A 26027-nucleotide genomic window follows, 5' to 3' on the forward strand; every position below is an offset into this window, starting at 1 on the left:
AGATCTCATGTTAGGAGCTGGTGATGTCCCACATATTTATCTTTAATTAGCTGCCTGGAATTTAGAATGTCTTTTCTCAAAGAAACATCAAAAATGGTAACTAGGCTTCCAGGCTAGGCCAAACAAACAAACAAAATATACTTTAGACAATAACAAAGATTAAAGACTACACATTAACTGTGACAAATAATAAAACTAATATAAATATATTGTAACATGTTCAAAACACATGCTAGCATGTGGGCCTAGCACTCCCAGGGACAGACCTTTTACCCCAGCTTATATGAGCTGAGTTAAATGTCCCCTCTCACACATCCCCAGTTTCAGCAAATCAGGATGACTCACTGACCCTAAAACACATTCTCAGTTCCATGAATTTTTAGTCTTTGAAGCCCTTCTCCTTAGTCTACCTATACAAATACTCTCTGACAATATTCACATCAACTCCACATGGTGACAGCTGAAATATTCTAAAAACAGGGCTTGTATATTCTTCTTACAACTCAAGACCGTACTGCAGGTAAAAGTAAAGAGAAGAATAGTGAAGAAGGACTTTTCTGACTTTCCTAGGCACCAGCTAGGCCTAATTCTGACAGATCACAGAACCACAGATCATGCCTTCAAAGGACCCTTTGGATTCCTAAGGTGGAACAGCCATGACTTTATAAGCTGCATGGGTGCAGTGACCAAGTGTCCTCATTCTTTCTCCAGAGCCCAGAACTATGCCCACACATGGTAAGGAGAAAAGAATAAATCCTTATACAAGCCTTGCTTCCAAATTTCATCATCATCCTACAAGAGTCCTCCTTCCTCCTGTACCACTCATCCTCCTCTCCCTTCTGCCCCTCCAAAAACAAGCAGACCCTTTATGCTCTAAGTTTAACTCCCAAGTAAACACAAATTTTGCATCAAAATATGGGCTACTATTATCTGTAAACAGAGAGCAATGCCAACCACCTCCACTCCCCACCCCCCTCCCCACCACTACCAATACGTACTCCATGAACAATGGCTGTTTAAAAACATGCTGCCAAAAAGAAATATGGCAGTTCAGGAGACAGCTGGCCTTATTGCAGGCATGCTGGCTATTAACTCTGTAGGATATTTCTATGCTAAATTCAGTTACACAAAAGGCTACTAATAAGCATTTATTTTAATAAACAAATACAATAGATATTGTAGATAATTGGGGTATTTATAAGTTGGAGAATACTAAGATTCACCAGGTTTAAAATTTTACATACAACTTTGATTTTATATACTTTGAGCCTAGTATCCCAGTCCTAATAATTTTAATGTACTCATAAAGTAAAAGAACAGAAGGAAAAAAAGTTCAATAACATCAGAATACCTACTCCCATGCCACCAACTAGTATAAAGTTCTACAGCAGTCTATACTTTCCTGTGTAATATACACCGAGATTAACTCATTGTTCAAAATCTCTAAAAATATAATATAGGGAAGTAGAGAATTATTTTTGTTGTTTTTCCTAAAGTACAGCTTTTTCAAAGTTTCAATACTAACATATAAAGTGTTAACAGCTGGGGCTCCTGGGTGGCTCAGTTGGTTGAGCATCAGACTTCAGCTTAGGTCATGATTTCACAGCTCATGAGTTTGAGCCCCGCATCGGGCTCCCTCTCTCTCTGTCCCTAACCCACTCACATTCTGTCTCTGTCTCTCTCAAAAATAAACAAATATTTAAAAAAATCTTCAGTGCTAACAATTATAGTAAAAGTAACATTATCTGTGTTAATACTCTATGGGTCATATTCTGTATTTGCTAGACATGTGCCTTTGAAAAGCCCAGTTTTTATACATTGCTTTGAGCATCACCGTATGTTTTATTAAATAGTACCATTTGATATAAGAGCACAAAATGATATTTTTCCAGAAACTGTTTGCCCTAGGGCAAAGATCTCTTGCATCACCAAATATACTCTACAAATCTGTAACTATTCTTGTTATGACAGTCCAAAGCAGATACACTCATTTACACTTAGGTAGAAACTTCAGTGGAGAGAAATATTTAATGGACTAATAAAATGGAGATAGAAGCATGTAACTACAGTCTGGGAATGAAAGCACTCAAGGGCACAGAGCCTAGTTCATATCTTGCTCTCTGAATAATCTGTGTCCTTTCATCACTCACCTCTATTTCTCAAGACCATCTTTTCTCTCCACCCATTTTTATTTCTCCCTCTTTCCAAACATCTGACTCATCAACTTTTATTCAGCTTCATCTAATAAGCTACTCTTCTACTTTGAAACTCCTTCACTCAGATTTTCATTAAATTATAGCAAGAGGAGATCCTTGTGGAGAGCAGTGTGAAGTTGTGAAAGAAAGGTAGCATGGAGAGCATAGGATAGGGGGTGAAAGGAAATGGGACACCATGGGGTTCAGGTCTGTCCTGCCTGCATCTACAAAAATATTTCTCCTCACAGTAGAAAGGCAGAACAAACTATATCCCACTAAGCCTCTAAGTTGGTTTAAGAAATACCATCTACCTACAGCAGGTAGCTCATTACAGAAAGCAAGGAAGCAGTCTCAGGTTTCGTAAGTGGATAGCCGGGGCATGGGTGAATACCTTCCCTCTAACTTGCTAGTGAGAGGTCACTTGTGTTCCAGTGGCTACTCTCACTTCTCAGACTTGGTCTACAATATTATCTTATATGCCCTTCACAGGCTAGTAGCAAGTTTTCACATGAGGCAACTGCACAAAATTTCCTATCTTTTTCATATTTTTTGACAGCAGCATCATTAGGAAGGAATTAACCAACACAGAAAAATGTATTCTACCTTTGCACTCAGTTTTTGTTTCTGAGACTCGAGAAGTAAGAAAGCTCTGAGATAGGAAGGGAATAATAGACAGGAATGAGAACTTCTGGGTGTGGCTCTGGCTGAATTGAGATTGGAGGACCTTGACGATGTCTGTACTCTAAAGTATGCAAAGTACAATTATCTGCCAAAGCTGATGTTCAGCTCTGCACAATTGTGTAATGGGAAACCCTGATGCAATGCTTAAATAACCAAAATCAGAGATGAAGGGAAGGGTACATCTTTCCCAGCTCTCGTAGGTACAGGGTAACCTCAGTGTAACAGCACATAGAAGATTTAAAGAAAGACTCCATTAAAAACTGCCTTTTAACCATTTCCAACTGCAAGGGCTAATTAAAACAGCTTATTTACCAGTGCCAAACATGAGATTCCTAGCTGAAGAAGTTAAAGCCACAACAATGTCGAAGAATCATTGTGTCTCACAGAAATAATTCCAGCACACATTTTTCTCTACAAAATGTATCCCACATATTGTACTGTAATCATGCTGTAACCACGATTCCATTTACTCTGACAACAAATACAAAACTACAGGAATATATTTTCATTTCTAGGGAAAGGAGGCAGAGTCATAATGTGTAAGATTACTCTCCTCCACTGCTGGAGATGCAGTGCCACACTGCAAAAGGACTAGAAAATTATAAATCATAAGATCATTTCTAAAATCCCGTTAGGCTAATTTTTTTGTAATTTCAAAAATTTTTAAGTGCTTTAAAACAAAAAGCAGGGGCGCCTGGGTGGCGCAGTCGGTTGGGCGTCCGACTTCAGCCAGGTCACGATCTCGCGGTCCGGGAGTTTGAGCCCCGTGTCAGGCTCTGGGCTGATGGCTCAGAGCCTGGAGCCTGTTTCCGATTCTGTGTCTCCCTCTCTCTCTGCCCCTTCCCCGTTCATGCTCTGTGTCTCTCTGTCCCAAAAATAAATAAACGTTGAAAAACAAATTAAAAAAAAAATAAATAAAACCAAAAGCAACTGAAGCAAATTAAGAAAATCAATGGCAAAATGTAAAAATAACATAATAGCCCAACTGCTCCCACTAGAAGAGCTGCATAAATCCACCAATAGACGATCCCTGTCAAACTACAACCGCTAAGGGGAAAAAGTTTGCTAATTTAAGAAAATTGTATACATGCAGGCTGCTGGGACGACCTCTAGGTGCTGCTGTAGAGAGACCCCCTTTCTAAAGACTTATTTCTTTCCGGGTATTTTAGCCTCCCCACCCCCTGACTGCACTGCACTGCGCAAAGCCATTATAGACAATCACTTCAAACATATTTGCTGCTGAAAAAGCCTCAGAAACTAACATCCTGCAAGGTTCAAGAGAACAAACAATGGCTTTTTACTTTTTGTTCCAAATTATAGTATAGATGGATGAGTTAGACTAAACATTAGCAGGTTTAGCAGATTGTGTCAATGCAACCAGGAGGCCGAAGAGACGCAAAAAAAGACAGCTACCACTGAAGCCCTCCTCCTTCCCCCAGCCATCTCTACAAAAGGACTATTATTAGTAAATGTTAAAACCAATCCTGTGCATAAGTTAAAACTGTCAGACGAGACTGGGAGATGTGGGAGTACAGGGTGGAGTGGTTCCTGCGACGAGCTCTTAGCAGCCCAGGCTCCATCTGATATGTCAGCCCCAGCATCCGAGAAGCTGACGAGAGATGGAAGCTCAGAGGAAAACCCTGCGAGCGTCGCGGGGGGAGGGGGAGGCCTTAACGTTCGGATCAGATTAACCAGTGCCAGACCGCGGTCCCCGCGCCCCGCATCTCCTCTGATCCGCAGCATCCCAAAAGCCGCAGGGAGCGAGGGACTGCAGGGCCGGACGAAGACGGGGCAGCCAGCCGCTTTACCTGTGATGGACCAGGTCCAGCGGTAGAACTCCACGGTGTCGTTCAACGCCGTGGACACCACGTTGAGGACACTGCCCGGCTCCGAGTCCAAGAGCCCCATCGCGGCTGTAAGCGGGCGCCGGCGGCAGCGGGAGGAGAAAGCGGAGACACCGCGGGCGGGTTGACCCCGAAGGCGACGCCGACGGAGTGAGAGGCAGCCGGGGACCCCTCTAACGGCGGCGGCCCAGCTGCGTCTTCTCCTCCTCCTCGGGGCGCCGCGGAGGTAGGGATGCGGCGGCTGCGCCGACTAGCCGGGCGGAGGAGAAGGTACCGTCCAGGCTCCCAGGAGAAAGAGGAGGAGATCCCGCCGTGAGCTCCAGGCGCTGCACCAGTCTGCCGCCTCGCGCCGCCGCCGCTCCAATCCCCTCGGCCCGAGTCACGTGGCCGCGCGCGCGGGGCGGAGGGGCCTCCGCCCCTCCTCCCGCCCGCGCCGCTGGGACTCTTGCGCAGGGATGCTGCGGTCGTGGGGTGGCGAGAGCCAGGTCCGCGCAGGCGCGCGCCGCCCCGCACCTCTCGCCGTGCGGGAGCAAGACACCTGGGCCCTTCTGAGCTGTCTGTCTTCCCACCGCCCACCCCGCGAGTCTCCCTAAGGCTCCTTCTCAGTCTCGGTCGTCAGCAGGAGAGTACGCCGCCTTCCCACGGGTGACCTCGCTTCCTCCCCGATACATCTTAGAAAACAAGACAGGGAAGAATGGGCGTTTTGTGAGCAAGGATGAGGTAGGCGAGGTGCTTTGGTCCTTACCTGTCATTCACTTCTATTTCCTTTAGGTTCGGTGTTTTCACCCCTACTAGCACATGCCTGTCCTGACAAGAGAAATGCACAAGTTATCCCTCTAAGTTAGTGAAGTGATATTTGTCTTCCAAGCTACACTGTGATTGGACTTTGGGGTCTACTCACTAACCAATTTGCAAATAATTTGAATGAATGCTTGCGTGTGTTTTGTAGACTCTTTTATTATACCTGGAATAATCAAAGCAATATAATTGTCTTAAATAAGGTCATTATGGCTTCAGACAAGAGGGAGGACGGAGAGAGCCCTTACTGTTAGAGAAGTCCTCTTGGACCTGAAGAAGTTGAGGTGAATGTAAAAGGATAATTGCTCGGGAGACAAAGGACAATCTAGGGGAAAGAAGAAAATATTAATTTTTTATTTTAAAAATTGTTTAGATGGTAAGGTGGGAGCCAACAGTATAATATACCCCTGAAAAGTAGCAAGTATAATCTACATACAGTTCTTAATTTGATAGTTTCTGATGTCAACAAGACCTTTGAGAATAAACTTCTCACCTACTTGTTACTTAAACATGTCACCTACTTTTTGTTTAACCTTTTCTCCAGTTGTTGGTTTAGGATGCTCCATTTAAACCACTGAGCCAAGAGTGTGATTGCTTCTGCTCTTTGGCACTGTTAAAATAATAGGAATGCAGTTTTTTTAGCATATTTGGATAATTTGTTTGTTTTCCAGTTGATTTGGTTATATGTTCTTTGACTTTATTTTATCTTGGCAACATCCTAGAGGATAAGAATTATTTTTAGTTCCTCATTGAGGACCTAACCCAGTGCTATAAATAATAACTAATGAATATTTATGATGATGTCAACATTATAACATACTTATTTCAGAACATAAAGACTATTATAAGTGGCAGGAGATTTAGGGAGAGAAGAGGTAATTAAATGTAATTAATTTATTATATCAAGCAACCACAGTCTTCTTTAATGCTGTATTCTTGAAATTAACCAAATAAAATGTAATGTATCAAATATATTTACCAGGTTAAAGTTTTTGGATTGAAATTATGGTTTCTCAAGTCTCAACCCCAAAGTTATGTGTATCATACAGAATTTAGTAGATATCTATATACACACAGTCAAACTGTAATACCTGAAGAGTAGATAAAGATCAGTGATCTACTCTATGTACTTTGATGATCTAGTGAAGTACAGATTAGTTTGACCTTCACCTAGAAAATTGATTACTACTTCTATATAGTGAAATCCTGGATACTTTTTATGGAGAACAGATCCCCATCCTCACCCACATTCACACACACAAAACTTCATTCAGCATCTTAGTTGTTTAATGCAGTGTGAACTTGTTATAACAGCTTCAAGTATTTTTCTAGCCTCTCTGTAGTAGAGGCCAATTTAAGCCCCTCTATTCACTAGGGGGCGCCTGTCACATACAAGAAAATCCTAGACAAGTGATGACAAAAAGTCAGGAGTGGCACTTACACTTCCTTCACAGTACCGAGAAGAGTAGTATGTTTATTTGCATTTATGATCTGTCTAATCATACAGCATGAAAAGTACCCTAGAACTTACCCACTCTGGAGCTCCATTACCCAGTATAGAGACTAATAGTCCAGTACATACTCAATTCGCAAAGGGAAGGAGACCTGCATGTTCATTCACCTAGAGTGACAACCATCTAACCAAGACCTTGGTGGCATCGTGACAGAACAAAATCAAATATATGCATCCATAGTATCTGCAAAATTTTGAGGCCTAGAGTTATTTGTTGTGGATTGAATACAAATAAGATACAGTTATCTACAAAAAATTGAGAGGGGATATGATTATCATAAAAATTGATTTTATATAAAATAGCAAAATATTTTAACATTTCTTACAGCCCATGTAGAGTTAACAACATAAATCAAGCTGTCCATTTTTTCCCTAGTGTTTCTGCCTTTCCACATTGTCAATATCATTAGCAACGTGTGCTTTCAAAAAAGAAAAGTGAACCTAAGAATCTGTTGAATCAGGAATGAAAGCATGTAGTTTGATGAAGAATCGTAGAAAGGCCTTAAATGTTACGTAAGTAAATTGTAGATACTACTTACAGAAAATGGAGAAAATCCTTGGTAATAAAGTTGACCCTTGAACAACATAGGTTTGAGCTATGTGGGTCTACTTATACATGGATTTTTTTCTCATAAGAATCTAGGAAAAACTTTTGGAGATTTGCAACAATATGAAAAACTCACAGATGAACCACATGATCTAGAAATATCAAAAAAATAAAATTAGGTGTGTCATGAATGTGTACAATATATGTAGATACTAATCTATTTTATCATTTGCTATCATAAAATATAGCAAATCTATTATAAAAAGTTAAAACTTATCAAAACTTACCCACACAAACATTTATAGACCATACAAGGCACGATTCACAGTTGAGAGAAATGTAAACAAGTGTAAAGATACAATACTAAGTCATAACTGCATGAAATTAACTGTAGTACATACTGTACTATTGTGATAATTTCATAGCCCCTTCCTGTTATTGTGGTGAGCTCAAGTGTTGCCAGTATCCACTTAAAACACTGTGTGAGAGGCACCTGTGTGGCTCAGTCAGTTGCGCATCCAACCCTTGATTTCAGCTCAGGTCATAATCCCAGGGTTGTGGGATAGAGCCCTGCATCAGGACTAAGCATGGAGCCTGCTTAAGATTCTCTCCCTCTCCCCCTCTGCTTCTCTCTCTCTCTGTCTCTCAAATAAAATTTTTTAAATACACACTGTATGATACTGATCCTCTCTGTATGAATAATATGTCTCTCCAGTAAACTGGGAATCACAGTAATAAGTGATCTCTCCTGGATCTCACATAGTTTTCATCATGTTTAGTGCAATACTGTAAGCCTTGAATGGGACCCATACAAAGTGTCACTAGTGATGCTGGGAGTGCTCCCAAGAAGCAGAGAAAAGTCACGACATTACAAGAAAAAGGTGTATTGCTTGATATGTACCATAGATTGAGATCTGCAGCTGCAGATGCCTGCTGTTTCAAGACAAATGAATCTAGTGTAAGGACCGTTGTCAAAAAAAATAAATAAATAAATAAAAATAAAAGGACAAGTCATGAAGCTGTTGCTACAGTTCTGCCAGCAGGTGCAGAAACCTTGAACTTTTTGCAAACTCCCTTTTTATCTCATACTGAAAATGCAGCTTTTATGTGGGTTCTGGATTGCTATAAAAAAGGCATAATTATAGACTCTAATATTTGAAAAAAAAGTGAAGTTATTATATGACAACTTAAAGCAAAAGGAAGGTGAAGCGTGTGATGCTAGAGAATTTAATGCCAGTGAAGGATGGTTTGATAATTTTAAAAAAGAAGTTTGGCTACTAATGTCAAGCTAACAGGAGAAGCAACTTCTGCCAATCAAGAGGCAGCATATGAGTTCCCAGACACCATTAAGAAATCATCGAGGAGAAAGGATATCTGCCTAAACCGGTTTTTAATGCAGATAGAAGTGCCCTATTCTGGAATAAAATGCCACAAAAGACATTTATTAGAAAGAAAGAGAAGTGAGCACCAGGTTGAAGGCAAGAAGGGAAAGTCACCTGTACTGTTTTATGCAAATACGGTCAGGTTTATGATCAGGACTGCTCTTATCTATAAAGCTGCTAATCCCTTAGCCTTGAAGGGAAAAGATAAACACCAGCTGCCAGGTTTTTGGTTGTACAACAAGACAGCCTGGACAACAAGAACACTTTTTCTGGATTGGTCCCCTCAATAGTTTGTCCCTGAAGTCAGGAAGGATCTTGCCTTTGGGGATTGCCTTTTAAAGTTCTTTTGATATTGGACAATGCCTCTGGCCACCCAGAACCCCGTGATTTCAACACCAAAAGTGTTAAAATGGTCTACTTGCCCCCAAACACAATGTCTCTAATTCAGCCTCTAGATTAGGGGGTCATAAGGACCTTTAAGGCTCATTACACATGGTACTCTGTGGAAAGGGTTGTTAACGCACGATGAAAGTAAGGAAGGATTACATCATGAAAGTTAAGGAAGGATGCCATCATTGTTATAGAAAAAACTGTGGAAACCATCAAGCCTGAATTTATTCTCCTCACTGAATTTATGCCTTGCAATCATTACCAATCTGATAGGCAAATATTATTTCATTGTTGCTTAATGTTTTATCATGTTAATTGTCATTTTAGCTTATTTTGAGAACCATCTATTTGCATTCTCTGGCTATTTTTTGTCTATTAGTTGTGTCTATTTTTCTTATGGATATATATAAGATTTTATGTAACAAAATTAATAAGTTTATCTGCTATATATGTTGCCAGTATATTTTCCCAGTTTATTTGTCTTTTACTGGATTTGTTGTAATAATTTTTAACTGGGCATATTGGAGACTGGAAATAAGTTAGGCGTACCTACCACCACCTCCCCCAGAATTATGTATCAGAGGGGTGCCTGTCTGGCTCAGTTGCCAGAGTATGTGACTCTTAATCTTGAGGTCATGGGTTCAAGCCCCATGCCAGGTGTAGAAATTACTTAAATAAATAAACTTAAAACAAAGAATTATGTGACAGAATGTCTTGTGATCATTTTCAAACTGTATAGCCCCTGGAAGTTCTGATTCACACTTTTAGGAGCATATGCTGCTCCCTTCCCAAGAATGTCAAGTATAAATAGCTTGCACTGGATAATCATCATTTTTGGGTCATCTAGTATGTACAACCAGTCTTTCCTTTTTATGGTTAATGCCACTGATTCAATCTTCCTTCACACAGCCATCCGTTAAAGCCATGTAGCCACACTTCAAGTCAGCACTCAAGGATGTAGTGATAAATCTGCCAAACCATGGTATTTCTGCCAGCTCTTCCAGGCTTGATTACACTGAGAAAAGTTCTGTCACTCTCACTTGAATATTGTCTGGGTTCCCAGTTCCTTCATTTACTATATCCTAGAATACCTCCATCTTCACCAGTGATATAAACCTTGACCAAGAAATCTGATAATAAATGGAAAGTGTTAAGGATAGTTCCTCTTCACCATGCTTTTGTCTTGCCATTACTAACAGTCAGTCTGGTTTCATTGTAAGAAAAGACCAAGGGGTTCCTAAGAGGAAATTAATTAATCATTATAAAGGAAAGAAACTGTATTTCAAGGACCTAGTATAAAAATCTGACCCTTGGTTCCAGGCCAATGTTTAGCTAATTCCAGAAGCCATCTTTCTTGAGCCATTCTGGTATTCTGTGAATGCCTTAAGGAAAATGACTGTGTATGAATTTAAAGACATTTTCTAGTAGTTAGCTGCAATGTTTTGGGCCCAGCAGCTGTGCAGAGGGACATGCACACAAAATGAATAATTACACAAAAATGAGTAACCTCCTTCAGACCTTTGAGAAACAGCCTTGACTCTGAAGAATCCATAGACAAAACAAAAAGACATCACCAGAGGGAAAGTATTGACTTTTATAAGATCACTTTATATACCTGGCCCCCTTTTCTCCTTTTTTCTCATCAGCTCCTTCTTTCTGACCTTTGAATGTTAAGAGTTCTTTCTGGTTGTTTTATAGTCTTTTCTTTTTCTTGTAATTATACTTCCTGTCTAAATTATTTGACCCATTCTCTTGGCATTAGTTGCCATCTGTTTATAACTCCCAAAATGTATATCTCCAGCTTAGATCCTTCTTCAGGCTCATATATCTCACAGCTTGTGTAATACTTTCTCTTTGATGTACCTTAGACATCTGAATTGCAGTGTACTAGAACCTATTCCCCGCCCCCCCCCCATCTGTTCTTTCATATTTCTCTATTTCCACACATGCCAAAAAGCATCACTGGTACTTCATTCTCTCTTACCACCGACATCCAATCCATGACCAACTATCATTCTAGATGCAAAATTTATCTTTGACTTCTTCCACTTACCTCAGCTCTCCTATATACACTTTAACCTAAGCCTCCCTCGTCTCCTGCACCTTACTCACCTCAATCACCTCTTAACTCTCTGCATCCATTTCTTCCTTTCTGCAATTTATTCTCACAACAGTTTAAGTACTTGTTAAAAATTGTACACCAGATCATGGCGCTTCTTGCCTTAAAACCTCTTAATACTTCCACTGTTCTCAGGAAGCTTCAAGCCTCTACATATGCCTCCCTGCCCACTATTCCTCTGCCACCTCTGCCTTCACTCTACAATGAAGCAATGGAGCTATTCTTGACTTCTTTGAGTTTCTTCAAAGATCCAAGCTCCTCCTTGCCTCAAGGCTTATGCACACGAGTTTTCTGTTTCTTCGAATGTTCCTTTCACAACCTGCTATTAGAGCTAACTTCCACCTTACTATTAATGTATCACCTCCATGGAGAGCTCTTCCTGATTTCCATGGCTAAGTTTTATACACCTTCATGGTATCTTGTACTTTTCTATCATACTACTTATGTCATTTAGTATTAGGTATGGATATATATTACAGAAAAACTGAAAATAAGAGTGCCTAAAATGGGGCGCCTGGGTGGCTCAGTCAGCTAAGTGTCTGACTTTGGCTCAGGTCATGATCTCATGGTTTGTGAGTTTGAGCCCCGTGTCAGGCTCTGTGCTGATAGCTCAGAGCCTGGAGCCTGCTTTGGACTCTGTGTCTCCCTCTCTCTTTGCCCCTCCCCCGCTGGTGCTCTGTCTCTCTCTCTCTCTCAAAAATAAATAAACATTAAAAAAAATTTTTTTAAGGCGTGCCTAAAACATGATAGAAGTGTTGTTGTTGTTTTTTTTTTTTTCTATGACTTACTTGAAGTCAGGAGGTAGGCTGACCAAAACTAGTAGAGATAAAAAGATCAATAAAAGGTAATCATCTTTTATACAACTTCAAAATACATAAAATAATTTTTACAGACTAAGGAAAAAACTAGACACAAAATCATTGTCAGGGAATTTAATACCATCTCTTATATTTGATAGAATAAATGGACAAAATATAGATTTATATTACGATGTAAATCATTTGACCTCGTTGAGGCTTATGGGATACTAAATCCAACTACTAAAGAATACACATTCTTTTTTAGTGCCCACAGAACATTCACAAAGATCTAGAATTTTCCGGGCCATCAAATAATTCTCAACAAATTTCAAAATATTGAAATAATATACCCTATGTTCTCTGACCACAAGGGAATTAGATAAAAAATCAATAACAATACTAAAAAAATGCTAACCACTTATATATTAAGCAACATGATCTTAAATAACACATGGGTCAAAAAAATTCAAAAACGAAACTAGAAAATGCTCCAAACTGAATAATAATTAAAACATAACATACTAAAATGTGTGGGATGTAGCTAGAGCAGCTGTGAGAAGAAAAAAAAATTACTTAAAACACTTTTATTTGACAAGAAGAAAGATTTACAATCAGTGCTCTAAGCTTCTAACTTAAAGAGCTGGGAAGAAAGTAAAATCAAAGTAATTAAAAGAAATAAAATAATAAAGATAAGAGCAGAAGTAAAAGGAAACAGAAAATAGCCTGTTGAGAAACTCAGCAGAACCAACAGTAGACTCTTTGAAAAGGTTAAGAAAGTTGATAAACCCTGAGGTAAGATAATAAAAAAAAAAAAAAAAGAAAGAAAGGGAGAATGAAAGAAGGATATTATCACAGAACCTGCAGGCATAAAAATGATAATAATGTAATATTATGAGCAATTTTATGCTAGAAGATTTGATAAATTGGATAAAATAGACTAGTGCCTCAGAAAATGTAGCTTATCAAAACTAAAACAAGAAGAAATGAAGAAATGTGAAGTCTGAATAGCCATAAACCGTGAAAGAAATTAAGTTTGTAATTTAAAAATGTCCCAACAAAAAGCTCCAGACCGATAGCATCATTGCCAAATTCTATGAAACATTTAAGGAAGGAATAATGGCAATCTTACACATTTTTTAGAATACAAAGAAGATAACTCTTCCCAACTTATTTTATGATGTCAATGTAACTCTTATACCAAAATCTAAAAAAGACTTGTCAAGAAATGTAAAATACAGTGTAACATTCCTCATGAACATAGATATAAAAATCCTTTTAAAATCTATCAAAACAAATTCAGCAAAATATAAAGAGGATAACACATCTTTAATGCACCAAATAACAGCATGTCAAAATACATGAGGCAAAAACTAATAGAACTGCAAGGAGAAGTTGAAAGCTCCATTATTATAGTTGGAGACTTCAACACCCCTTTTCAGTAATTGATAGATGAAGCAGGCAGAAAATCAGTAAGGCTATAGTTGGCCTAAACAACACTATCAATCACCTGATCTGATATAAAATACTCTTAACAGTATATGTCTTCTTCTCAAGCTTATATGGAACATTCACCAAGATAGACTATATTCTAGGCCATAAACACACTTTAACAAGTTAAAAAGCATAGAAGTCATACAATATGTCCTCAGACCATAACACAATCAAACTAGAAATCAATAACAGAAAAATAACTTGAAAAACCTCAAATATTTGGAGATTAAACAGCATATTTCTAAATAACACATGGGTCAAAGAAGAGGTTTCAAGAAAAATTTTTAAATACTCTGAACTAAGTTAAAATAAAAATAAAACATTAAAACTTGTATAATGTGGCAAAAATAGTGCTTAGAGAGTTTTTATTGCATTAAATGAGTATATTAGAAACAGAAATCTAAAATCATTAAGCCTTTAATTTAGGAAGCTGGAGATTATCAATGTGAATTTAAAGCAAGCAGAAGAAAAGAAAAATTAGAGGAGAAATTAATGAAATTGAAAATAAGAAAACAGAGGAAAAAAAACAATAAAACCAAAAGCTACATCTTTGAAAACAAAAATGTAATTGATAAAGGTCCAGTGACCTAGTGAAGCCAAATAAGATCTAAAATTCATACACCTGTAGCCAAACCAACTTTAAGGAAAAAAGGAAAGAAGACACAAATTATTGACAGAAATGAAAAAGTGGTCATTACTACTGGTTCCATGGACACTAAAAGGATAATAAATGAAGACTCTGAACAAATCTATGTCCACAAATTTGATAGCTTAGATGAAACAGACCAATTTCTTGAAAGACACAAACTACCAAAATTCAGGGGCACCTGGTTGGCTCAGTCAGTTGAGCATCTGACTCTTGATTTCAGCTCAGGTCATGATCCCAGGGTCATAGGATTGAGCCCTGCATAAGATTCTCTCTGTCTCTCCCTCTGTCTCCCACCCCCATCTCTGTAAAATAAGAAATAAAAATAAATAAATTTAAAAATCCACCAAAATTCATACAAGGAGAAACAGAAAATGTAAATGGAACTATATCTATTATAAAATTGTAATTAGTAACTCATAACCCCAGTCCCAGATGGTTTCACTAGTAAATTCTAACAAACATTTAAGGAGAAAATGATTCTTTACAATTTCTTGTAAAAATTGTATTTGTAAAGAACAATTCTTTACAATTTCTTCCAGAAAATAGAACCAGAGGGAACACTTTCTAACTCATTCTATGAGGCCACCATTATCCCAATACCCAAAACAGATCAAGACATTATGATAAAGGAAAACTACAGATCAAAATCTCTCATCAACATAGATGTAAAAATCCTCAAGAAAATATTACCAAATTAAATCCAACAGTGTATAAAAATAATTAGACTTATTCTAAAGTGGACTTATTCTAGCTAGGCAAGGCTGGTTCAATGTTCAAAAATCAATGTAATCCACCATATCAACAAGCTACAGGAGAAATTCTTATTGATCTTATCGACTAATACATAAAAGGCATTTGACAAAATCCAACATCTATTCACATTAAAAACTCTCACTGAACAAGAAATATGAGGGATTTCCTCAACTTGATAAAGAATCTTTACAACCTATAGCTAATATCATATTTAAAAATGAAAAATTGGACACTTTCTTTTTAAAATAATGAACAAGATGAGGATATCCCTTCTCACTACTCCTATTCAATATTGTACGGTAAGTCCTAGCTAGTGCGATAAGAAAATAAAAGGAAGTAAGTGCATACAGATTGGAAAACAGGATATAACACTGACTATATGGAAAACCCCAAAGAATAAACCACAACAAAAAACTTTTGGAACTACTAAGTGAATAGAGGAAGTTCATAGCATACAAGAATAATATACAAAAGTCAGTTGCTTTACCAGTAATGAACAATTGGAATTTGAAATCTAAAAATAGTATCACTTACAATGGTATCTAGGAAAATTAAATATTTAGGTATAAATCTAACTCAGGTATATGATCTATATATGAGATCTGTGTATGGAAACTACAAAACCCTCATGAAATAAATTTTAAAATATACAAGTAAAGGGAGAGAAATGATATTCCATGTTCACTGACTGGAAGACTAAATGTTGTTAAGATGTCAGTGCTTCCCAATCTGATCTAGATATTCAATGCAGTACCAATCAAAATCCCAGCAAACTCTTTTGTAACTGTTAACAACAAACTGATTCTAAAGTTTTTATGGAATGCAAAAGAATAGCAAACACAATACTGGAGAACACAATTGGAGAACTTATACTGCTTTCAAGGCTTCCTATCAAGCTACAGTAATCAAGATGGTGTGGTATTGAAAGAACGAACTCATAGAACAATGGAAGAAATATGAAGTCCAGAAATAGATTCATACATATATAGTCAACTGATCTTTGACAAAGGAACAAAGCCAATTCAATGAAAAAAGGATAGATTTTCAACAAATGGTACTAGAAAAATTTTACATCCATATGCAAAACAAAACAATAACAACAATAAAAACTAGACAGAGACCATCTATCTTTCATCAAAATGAACTCAAATTGGATCATAGACCTAAATGTAAATGTAAAATAATAAAACTTCTAGGTGAAAAGATAGTATAATCTAGGTGACTTTTGGTGATTAGTTTTTTAGATACAACACAAAAACACAATCTGTGAAAGAAAAAAATTGATGTCATTAAAATAAAAACTTCTGCTATGTGAAAAATTGTTTAGAGAATGAAGAAACAAACCACAGACTTGGAGAAAATATTTGCAGAACACTTATCTGACAAAGCTTTGTATTGAAAATATACAGAGTATTCTTGGGTCACCTGGGTGGCTCAGTTGGTTGAGCATCCGACTTCGGCTCAGGTCATGATCTCAGGATTCAAGAGTTCGAGCCCCGTTTTGGGCTCTGTACTGACAGCTCAGAGCCTGGACCCTGGCTTTGGCTCCCTCTCTCTCTGCTCCTCCCTCACTTGTGCTCTGTCTCTCTCTCAAAAATAAATAAACATTGAAAAAAATAAAATATACAGGCTATTCTTACAACTCAACAGTAATAAGACATATAACTCAATTTAAAATGAGCAAGAGATCTGGACAACTCACCAAAGAAAATATACAGACGGCAAATAAACACATGAGATGCTCAATGTCATCTTCCATTAGAGAACTGTAAATTAAAACAACAATGATGGGGCACCTGGGTGGCTCAGTTGTTTTAGCATCCGACTTCAGCTCAGGCCATGATTTCGCAACTTGTGAGTTGGAGCCCCACATCAGGCTCTCTGCTGTCAGCATGGAGCCTCTGCTGTCAGCATGGAGCCTGCTTTGGATTCTCTCTCTCTCTCTCTCTCTCTCTCTCTCTCTCTCCGCCCTACCTGTTCTCAGGCGTTCTCGCTCTCAAAAATAAATAAGCATTTAAAAATAATAAATAAATAAAAAATAAATACAACAATGATATACTACATGCCTATTAGAATGGCTAAATTCCAAAAGAGCCTGACAAATCCATTTGCTGGTAAAGTTACAGAGCAATAGGAGTTTTCATTCACTGATAAGAATGCAAAAGGAAAAAAAAAAACTGGTACACCCATTTTGGAACACAGTTTAGCAGTTTCTAAACATAGTCTTATCATATAATCCACAAATTGTGCTCCTGGGTATTTGCCCAAACAATTTGAAAACTTATGTCCAACAAAATGTTTCACATTGGGATGCCTGCATGGCTCAGTCGGTTAAGTGCCCAACTTAAGCTCAGGTCATGATCTCACAATTCATGAGTTTGAGCCCCAAATCAGGTTCTACACCAGATTCTCTGTCCCCCTTTCTCTCTGCCCCTCCCCCTCCCTCTCTTTCTCTCTCTCTCTCTCTAAATAGTTTTTAAAAAACTTATAAAAAGTTGCAATTGATGTATATAGTAGCTTTATTCATAATCACTAAAAACTGAAAGCAACCAGGCTGTTCTTTATTATTATTATTTTTTATTTGAGAGAGAGAGAGAGAGAGAGAGCACTAGTGGGGGAAAGGGCAGAGTGAGAGAGATACAGAGACAGAGAGAGAATCCCAAGCAGGTTCCACACTCAGTGCAGAGCCTGAAGTGGGGCTTAATCCCATGACTCTGGGATCATGACCCCAGCCAAAATCAACAGTCAGACATTTAACTGACTGAGCCACCCAGGCACCCCTCAAGCTGCTCTTTAATAGATGAATGGATACACAAATTGTGGTACATTCATACAGTGAAATATTATTCAGCAACAAAAAGAAATAGGCTATTAAGCCATGAGAGACATGGTTGAAACCTAAATGAATGTTGCTAATTGAAAGAAACTAGTCAAAAGGTTATATACTATATGATTCCAATTGTTTGAAATTTCTGAAAAGGCAAAACTATAGAGACAGTAAAAAGACCTGTGGTTCCCAGGGGCCCAGGGAGATAGGAGGAGGTTGAACCTGTGTAGTACAGGACATTTCATAGGGCAACGAAACTATTTTATATGGTAGTGTAATGGTAGATAAGTAACACTATGTGTGTCTCACAATCCATAGAACTCACTCAGCAAAGTGTGAGTCTTAACATATAAAAAAATTTTTTTTAATCATTTAGAGGTTGGGTAATCCCAAGATGGAATACAGACTGTGACAAAAGAATATAATTGTTTTATAAAATGTATGCTATGACCTCACAGAATGGGGTCAGAGTAAAATTTACTGATGTAAATAAATTTGGAAATGAGTAGCATCTGTAAGACTAAAGGCAAATGGAACTGCACATAGGCAATGTACTCTAGTTGGTAAAGTAGTTTCCCACAGGAGTACAAGTCAACAACTCTGATATTGCTGTATGTGTATAGTAGGATTAAACAATTAAGTAAACACATGGCAAATGATGTGAGCTAGGTTTCACACTGTTGGAGTGGAAGTTTATAGGTAAGCTGGAGGAGGCTAGAATGATCCATGTGGTAATAGATTAGAGTTTGAGACACCAGTGTAAACTCATGTTTAGCTTAATATAGATGAAAATGGTTAAACATAGATGTATTTATCAATATGTGTATATACACAAGTTAATATATGCATGTCTATATTTTTGCTTTGTCAACTGAGAGGGTTTAGAAGTATTGATACATTACTAGCAACAAGCACACTTATTACCCAGATTTTGGTTTCTAATACTATTCTCCAATCAAAGTAATCAGGGATCCTTGGAAAAATGACTGACTCTAAGACTGGGGCAGGAAATGCATAAGAGGATCTCAGAACATCTTTTAGTACTAGAAATTAAAGATGTGTTCAAAGAGGAAAAAAATAATTGGTGTGGGTACGGCAAAAGGACACAGGAGACAACTGGAAGAGCGCCCAATGCCCAAAGTTGAAACACTTTGAGCAAAAAAATAGATAAAATAGTGTTTAAAATAAAGGGGCGCCTGGGTGGCGCAGTCGGTTAAGCGTCCGACTTCAGCCAGGTCACAATCTCACGGTCCGTGAGTTCGAGCCCCGCGTCAGGCTCTGGGCTGATGGCTCAGAGCCTGGAGCCTGTTTCCGATTCTGTGTCTCCCTCTCTCTCTGCCCCTCCCCCGTTCATGCTCTGTCTCTATGTCTCAAAAAATAAATAAACGTTGAAAAAAAAATTTTTTTTAAAAAATAAAATAAATATTTATGAGTACATACTGATATAAACAAATGACTGGATAAATGGGGAAGAAGAGAGAAATATCTCTTGCAGACGAATTCCAAATAATTCCTTGAGTAAGGGATACACATAGTGACTTATTTCCAAAGAGCACAATATGGAAAGGGAAGAAAAAGAGAAATTTTACAATGGATAAATCTGACAAACACTCCCTCAGCCAGGTGATCAGGGTCAACATCAACAATGATAAGAAATGTTGATAGTATATACCTTGCTCTGATGTAATGAAAGTGGCGCTTTACCCTATGTAATGAAAATGGTCTTTCTACCCCAAACTCATAACCCAAGTAGAATCATGTGGAAAACATCAAATAAATTCCAATTGAGGGCCATTGTATAAAATATCTAACTAGTACTCTTTAAAACTGCCAGGGTCATCAAAAGCAAAGAAAGTTTAAAAAACTGTCATAGCCAAGAGGAGCCTAAGAAGGCATGAAAACTAAAAATAATGCATTATTCTGGATGGGATCCTGGAACAGAAAAAGCACATTAGGTAAAAACTAAAGAAATCTGAGTAAAGTACTGGGGCGCCTGGGTGGCTCAGTCTGTTAAGCGTCAGACTTGGGCTCAGGTCATGATCTCTTGGTTTGTGAGTTTGAGCCCTGCATCAGGCTCTGTGCTGACAAGCTCGGAGGCTGGAGCCTGCTTCAGATTCTGTGTCTCCCTCTCCCTCTGCCCCTCCCCTGCTCATGGTCTGTCTCTCAATAATAAATAAATGTTAAAAAAAATTTTTTTTAAATAAAAAAAAAGTAATCTGAGTAAAGTACTATCTCAGCATTAGTTCCATAATTGAGACAAAGGTATCATATTAATGTAAGATTTAATAATAAGGGAAACTGGGTGTAGGGTATATGGGACTCTACTTTCAGTTTTTATTTAAATCTAAACTGTTCTAAAAAATAAAGATTTTTTAAAATTATAAATAATTAAAATATGGGGGACACCTGGGTGGCTCAATCAGTTAAGTGTCTGACTTCAGCTCAGGTCATGATTTGGCAGTTTGTGTGTTCAAGCCCTGCGACGAGCTCTGTGCTGACAGCTTAGAGCCTGGAGCCTGCTTCAGATTCTGTGTGTGTGTGTCTCTCTCTGTCCCTCCCCCACTTGTGCTCTGTCTCTCTCTCTCACTTTCTCTCTCAAAAATAAACATTAAAATTTTTTTAAGTAAATAATTAAAACATGGAAAAATAGTTACAGCCTTTGCAGTAATTTCAGTTTTAGGAATATATCTTGAAGAAATAGCTACTGTGTTATCTTATGGTAAAGTAGATTTTACAGTAGTACCTACAGCATAAGCATGCTATGAAACTTAAATGAGGTCAGCCTATACAAGTAGCATGAGAACTCAATAAATATTGGTTGCTGCTGTTTTGACTCTGACCCAGGCACAATCCTTAAAGAGCTAACAGTGTAATAGAGAGATAAGTAAATGAGCTAATAATCTACTGCCTCTGCTTCTGGAACCCAGTAAATATAGTAGTAACAATGGTATTAACCTCAACAGCCTTGATGACAAATTTAAGACCGGAGTATGATGGAATGCAATGGAAACAAGAGGATCTCCTAACTTAGACTGGGAATGCCAGTGCCTCTATAGAAAAGGTAAATAGCCAAGATATATGTCATGCATAAATGTTAACCAGTTCATGTGTTCATTCGGCAAACATTCATTGAGTCACTGCTCTGTATGTCAGTCACTACTCCATCATTTTTTTTTTTTGAGAAATCAAAAGTGATTTCCCCATCATATTGATGCCTTCTATAACTTGTACTTTTTCTTTAAAATAGATGATATCTGTCAGTATCATGTCGGGAACCAATGGGCATTCTTTGGAGAAAACTTTCTCTGTAAATTGGAAAGTGTTGTCCTGGCCAAGACATATATAGAATTAAATTGCATGGGTTTGGATGTGAATAGGACCTTAGTGATCATAAAATTCTCCCTAGTTATAAAGTCAAAGTGGAAAGTGAAAGAAATATTATGCTGTCATGTTCTACTGAGAAGATCATTAAACCAATAAACTAAATCAAATCTGTAAGTAATATGGTCTAACTTAACTCATCAGCAAACTCCCAAATTATAATTGGCAAAGATTCAGCAACATTTCTTATATTACTAGTAAGATTTTGGTCTAGAATGATACAGAAGGTTTCCAAGTAAAGGTTGACACATGAATTAGTGTTGGCCACAAAATTAACAAAACTATGAAATAATTAGTCTCATGGTAAATTTCTGGTAGTATGCATTCATCCTTTTCTGATCTAGGGTAAATAAGGATATGACTGAAGGAAAGCAACACATTTTTAAACACATTTTATTAGATCCTAACTAGTATGTTCCTTATTTTACTGAAAGAATTTTCCTTTGGCGTTTTGTCTGCAACAGATCATAGATATTAAGAGCAACTAGGAAGATAATTGTTATAATGGAAAGCATCCTGGACCAGGAATCATGGAGAGCTTACGTCTATTTTTATCTCTGGCTCTAAGGTGTGTGGGCATGAACAAGTCACTAGTCACTTTATAGTTCTCTGTATCTGATAAATGAAGATAATTCATTCTCTATCTACTTCATGAAATTGTTATATGGGTGAAATGAGATAATGAATATGAAAGTATATTTAAAGCATAGCATTTTACTACTGAAATTGTTACTAATAAATGTACTTAAAAGAGAATAAGTTCTTCATGGAAAATTGAAAAGATTTTTAAAAAGATATTGAGATATATCTCTCTTCATTAGTAGTTGAATTGAGTAACCATAAATAATATTCTAAAAATTTACTTTGTATAAAAAGGAAATAAGCACCGATAACTATCTCTTTCCATGTGGAAAAAGTATAGCCCTCTAGGTATTCTATTATATTTTCTCATGTTGAAAAAAACCTCCCCCCAGGGCACCTGGATGGCTCAGTCAGTTAAGTATCCGACTTTGGCTCAGGTTATGATCTCACTGTTCATGGGTTTGAGCCCCACGTCAGGCTCTCTGTGCTGACAGCTCAGAGCTTGGAGCCTGCTTCAGATTCTGTGTCTCCCTCTCTGTGCACTTTCCCTGCTTGCACTTTGTCTCTTTCTCTCTCTCAAAAATAAATAAACATTAAAAAAATTAAAAAGAATAATGAAAAAACCTCCCCCCATACCTTTATTTTTTTAAGTTTTATTTATTTATTTTGAGAGAGAGAGAGAGAGAGGCAGAAAAAGAAGGAAAGAGAGAATCCCAAGCAGGCTACGTGCTTTCAATGTAGAGCCCAATGTGAGGTTCAATCTCACAAACCATGAGATCATGACCTGAGCCAAAATCAAGAGTCAGTTACTTAACCAACTAAGCCACCCAGGCACCCCACACCCTAGATAACTTGGAATTTTTAATTATTTTTATTGTTCTTAAAAAGAATAGCATGAATTATATTCTCTAGTATTTTATTAGATATTCTCTTCTCTCTCCTAGAGTTATTGAAGGATATATTGGGAAAGGAGAACTTAAGTTTTCTTTAGGATTTTTTCTGTCCCTTCATGACAAATACTTCCATCCCTTCTTTCTCTATCATGTTTTCTTTTCAGTAATTCATAGGAGGTGAGAGAAATATACAGTTTTCCTAACAAGTTGTCTTTTCTTTTTTTTAATTTTTTTTTTATCGTGTATTTATTATTGAGAGACAGAGCATGAATAGGGGAGGAGCAGAGAGAGACACAGAATCTGAAGCAGGCTCCAGGCTCTGAGCGGTCAGCACAGAGCCCGACGCCGGGCTCGAACTCACAAACCGCAAGATCATGACCTGAGCTGAAGTCAGACGCCCAACTGACTGAGCCACCCAGGCACCCCCCTAACAAGTTGTCTTAAAAGGGCAACTCTAGGGGCGCCTGGGTGGCGCAGTCGGTTAAGCGTCCGACTTCAGCCAGGTCACGATCTCGCGGTCCGTGAGTTTCAGCCCCGCGTCAGGCTCTGGGCTGATGGCTCAGAGCCTGGAGCCTGTTTCCGATTCTGTGTCTCCCTCTCTCTCTGCCCCTCCCCCATTCATGCTCTGTCTCTCTCTGTCCCAAAAATAAATAAATGTTGAAAAAAATTAAAAAAAAAAAAGGGCAACTCTAGAGGTGTTGTGCAGTGATTTTTAGCTTCCTAGATGAAGCCGATGTGGATAACAGTCCTCAAAAGTAGGCTTTATCTGCATCAGCATGGAGGAGAAAAACACAGCAGGTATTCACATTTGTGAGGAAATTACTGGACAGAAAAGAAAGAAGGCCTTAGAGGTAGATTGATTCCTATATAGTAATAGGAGTTATTTAAGAGTAGGGACTATGTCCTATTCATCTCTATATATGTGATGCTATGAACAGTGCCTGACAGTGACTAGATGTTCAATATAGATGGCAAATGTTGGGTGGATGGATGGATGGATGGATGGATGGATGAATGGATGAATGGATGGGTGGATGGACAAGTAGTTATAATAGACTTACCTAGAAAATATAGATTAGGAATGCTGGGTGGCTCAGCTGGTTAAATATCCAACTCTTAATTATGGCTCAGGTCATGATCTCATGGTTTGTGAGACTGAGCTCCCCCCCCACCCCCCACTGGGCTCCACGCTGACAGCACGGAACCTGCTTGGGATTCTTTCTCTCCTTCTCTCTGCCCCTCCCCTCTCAAAATAAATAATTAAACACTTTTTAAAAAGAAAATATAGACTAAAGCAGTGTATCATAATCTCTTTCAGTCTTGTAACTTGGCAGGATTGAGGATAGGGGTGGGAATAACAGTCAGGCACCTACACATGTGCACACTGGGCATCCTATCTCTTTCTCTAATTACCAGTGCCAGTCTCCATTCTCCTAATAATCATTTGGCAAAAATAAATAAAACCAAAGTACAGTGAAGATTGTTATTTACAATGCACTGAGCTTTACTAATTTGCTCGCTAGGAAATAGTTAGATTATAGTGTGTGATGAATATTTATAAAAATCTCTATTCACTATAATTGATACTTAAGCATTTTATTCAAAGTTTTGTAGCATTACAAATGTAAATGAGCAGACATTTCTTCTGAGTAGGAATGTGGGGCAAAAGAGTAAAGCTGAATATAAACAAAGTCAAAAAGAAGAAGAAGGCAAAAAACCAAAACGCTGTGACAGCAGAACATCTAGAACCAAGCAATGATTTCTTGTCATGTACACATTCTGAACGATCCTTTCTATGTCCTGCCTGAATATGAATTTACAGCATCTGTTCTCTTTGATATTATGCAGCAAGAAGGGCATGTATCCTGTAACACTGCTGGTGAGTAATAAGAAAAGAAGAAGCTAATACCACCATCCTTACCGTTTGGGTATTCCCAAAATAGCACTTCTTATTCCATAGTCTTTTTTTTTTTTTTTAATTTTTTTTTTCAACGTTTATTTATTTTTGGGACAGAGAGAGACAGAGCATGAACGGGGGAGGGGCAGAGAGAGAGGGAGACACAGAATCGGAAACAGGCTCCAGGCTCTGAGCCATCAGCCCAGAGCCTGACGCGGGGCTCGAACTCACGGACCGCGAGATCGTGACCTGGCTGAAGTCGGGCGCTTAACCGACTGCGCCACCCAGGCGCCCCTTATTCCATAGTCTTTTAATTAAATTACTATAATAATGATAAGATATGAGTGGAAGGAGCTTACATCAGAGGTAGAATAGTAAAATTCCTACAGCTTCCATAAAATGAACATAAATGAGGGACATTTTTGTATCTTTTGACACAAATGCTCACCAGTAAATATAGAAGGAATAATAAGAGTAGAAAAGCCACGATTTTTCAGCAGCTGTAATAATAGTTGATTCTGGCTAGAACTATCAATAGATGCAGGATAGTCATATAACCTGAAACATCACTTAACACAGCTCACATTAATTACAAAGGGGAGAAGGAAGTTTTACAATGGATAATTGGCAGATAGTATCTTAATGACATAGTCAAGGTAATATGACCAATAAGGGACAAAGTGATGGCATGTATCTTCTGAGGTGAGGCACTGCAAAGGCTATCATGTATGCAACACTACGTGGTACCATGTCTCTAAAGGGGCAAGCAGGCTCCTCTTCACAAGGCTTTCAGGGAAGCTGTCAGTGTCAGTTATAGTATGAAACGCAGATGAAACTCTTGGGAGTCAGTTTTAGCAAAATATATTGGCAGCAAGTATTTCTGGGAGATTCTGTGTCTTCTCATATATTTTATCATATATACTTTTAAAATAAAAGCATAAAAACAATACAATGCAATACTTCTTGCCCTGGAATTTCACATTTGTGTTATATGATAAGGGCTATATCTGTGTGTTTGAGAGATGGGAGGGTGGTGAGGGAGGTTGGATCAGTCATTATTTGTTATGTATCTGTCAGAAGGTATCTCCCTCTTTCATTCCTTGCTTTTCTTTCTTTCTTTTTTTCCAAATTTAACATTGATATTGGAACCAATGCTTCAAAAAGCCCAACAAAGGGGAAAATATATATCAGTGAATATCTTTATGCTGAAGACTTCAATAACTCAACACTGAGAAACTGGTGTGATCCTGGATTCACAGTCCCTGTCTAGCATGGTCCTGCGAGG

The 26027-nt window shown here is 38.0% G+C and overlaps 1 protein-coding gene and 1 long non-coding RNA gene across 2 annotated transcripts in view; one reads left to right on the forward strand and one right to left on the reverse strand.

Annotated features, from left to right (window-relative positions):
- The window catches only part of ELOVL4 (ELOVL fatty acid elongase 4), a 33732-nt gene extending 28658 nt beyond the window's left edge, over positions 1–5074 (reverse strand). Inside the window, exon 1 of the mRNA XM_025925866.2 lies at positions 4685–5074. Coding sequence (XP_025781651.1) covers positions 4685–4784 — 100 coding nt within the window. The 5' untranslated portion in view covers positions 4785–5074. The remainder of the gene's footprint in view (positions 1–4684) is intronic.
- Positions 5075–20950: 15876 nt separating this feature from the next.
- On the forward strand, positions 20951–24725 carry LOC147581048 (uncharacterized). Its single transcript, XR_015250828.1, has 3 exons — positions 20951–21050; positions 21835–21938; positions 24694–24725. It is a non-coding gene; the product is annotated as an uncharacterized LOC147581048 (long non-coding RNA).
- The last annotated feature ends 1302 nt before the right edge of the window (positions 24726–26027 follow it).

Source organism: Puma concolor, chromosome B2 (assembly GCF_028749965.1).
Source record: "Puma concolor isolate L17-30 chromosome B2, mPumCon1.1.hap2, whole genome shotgun sequence".
In the NCBI taxonomy this organism is placed as follows: Eukaryota; Metazoa; Chordata; class Mammalia; order Carnivora; family Felidae; genus Puma; species Puma concolor.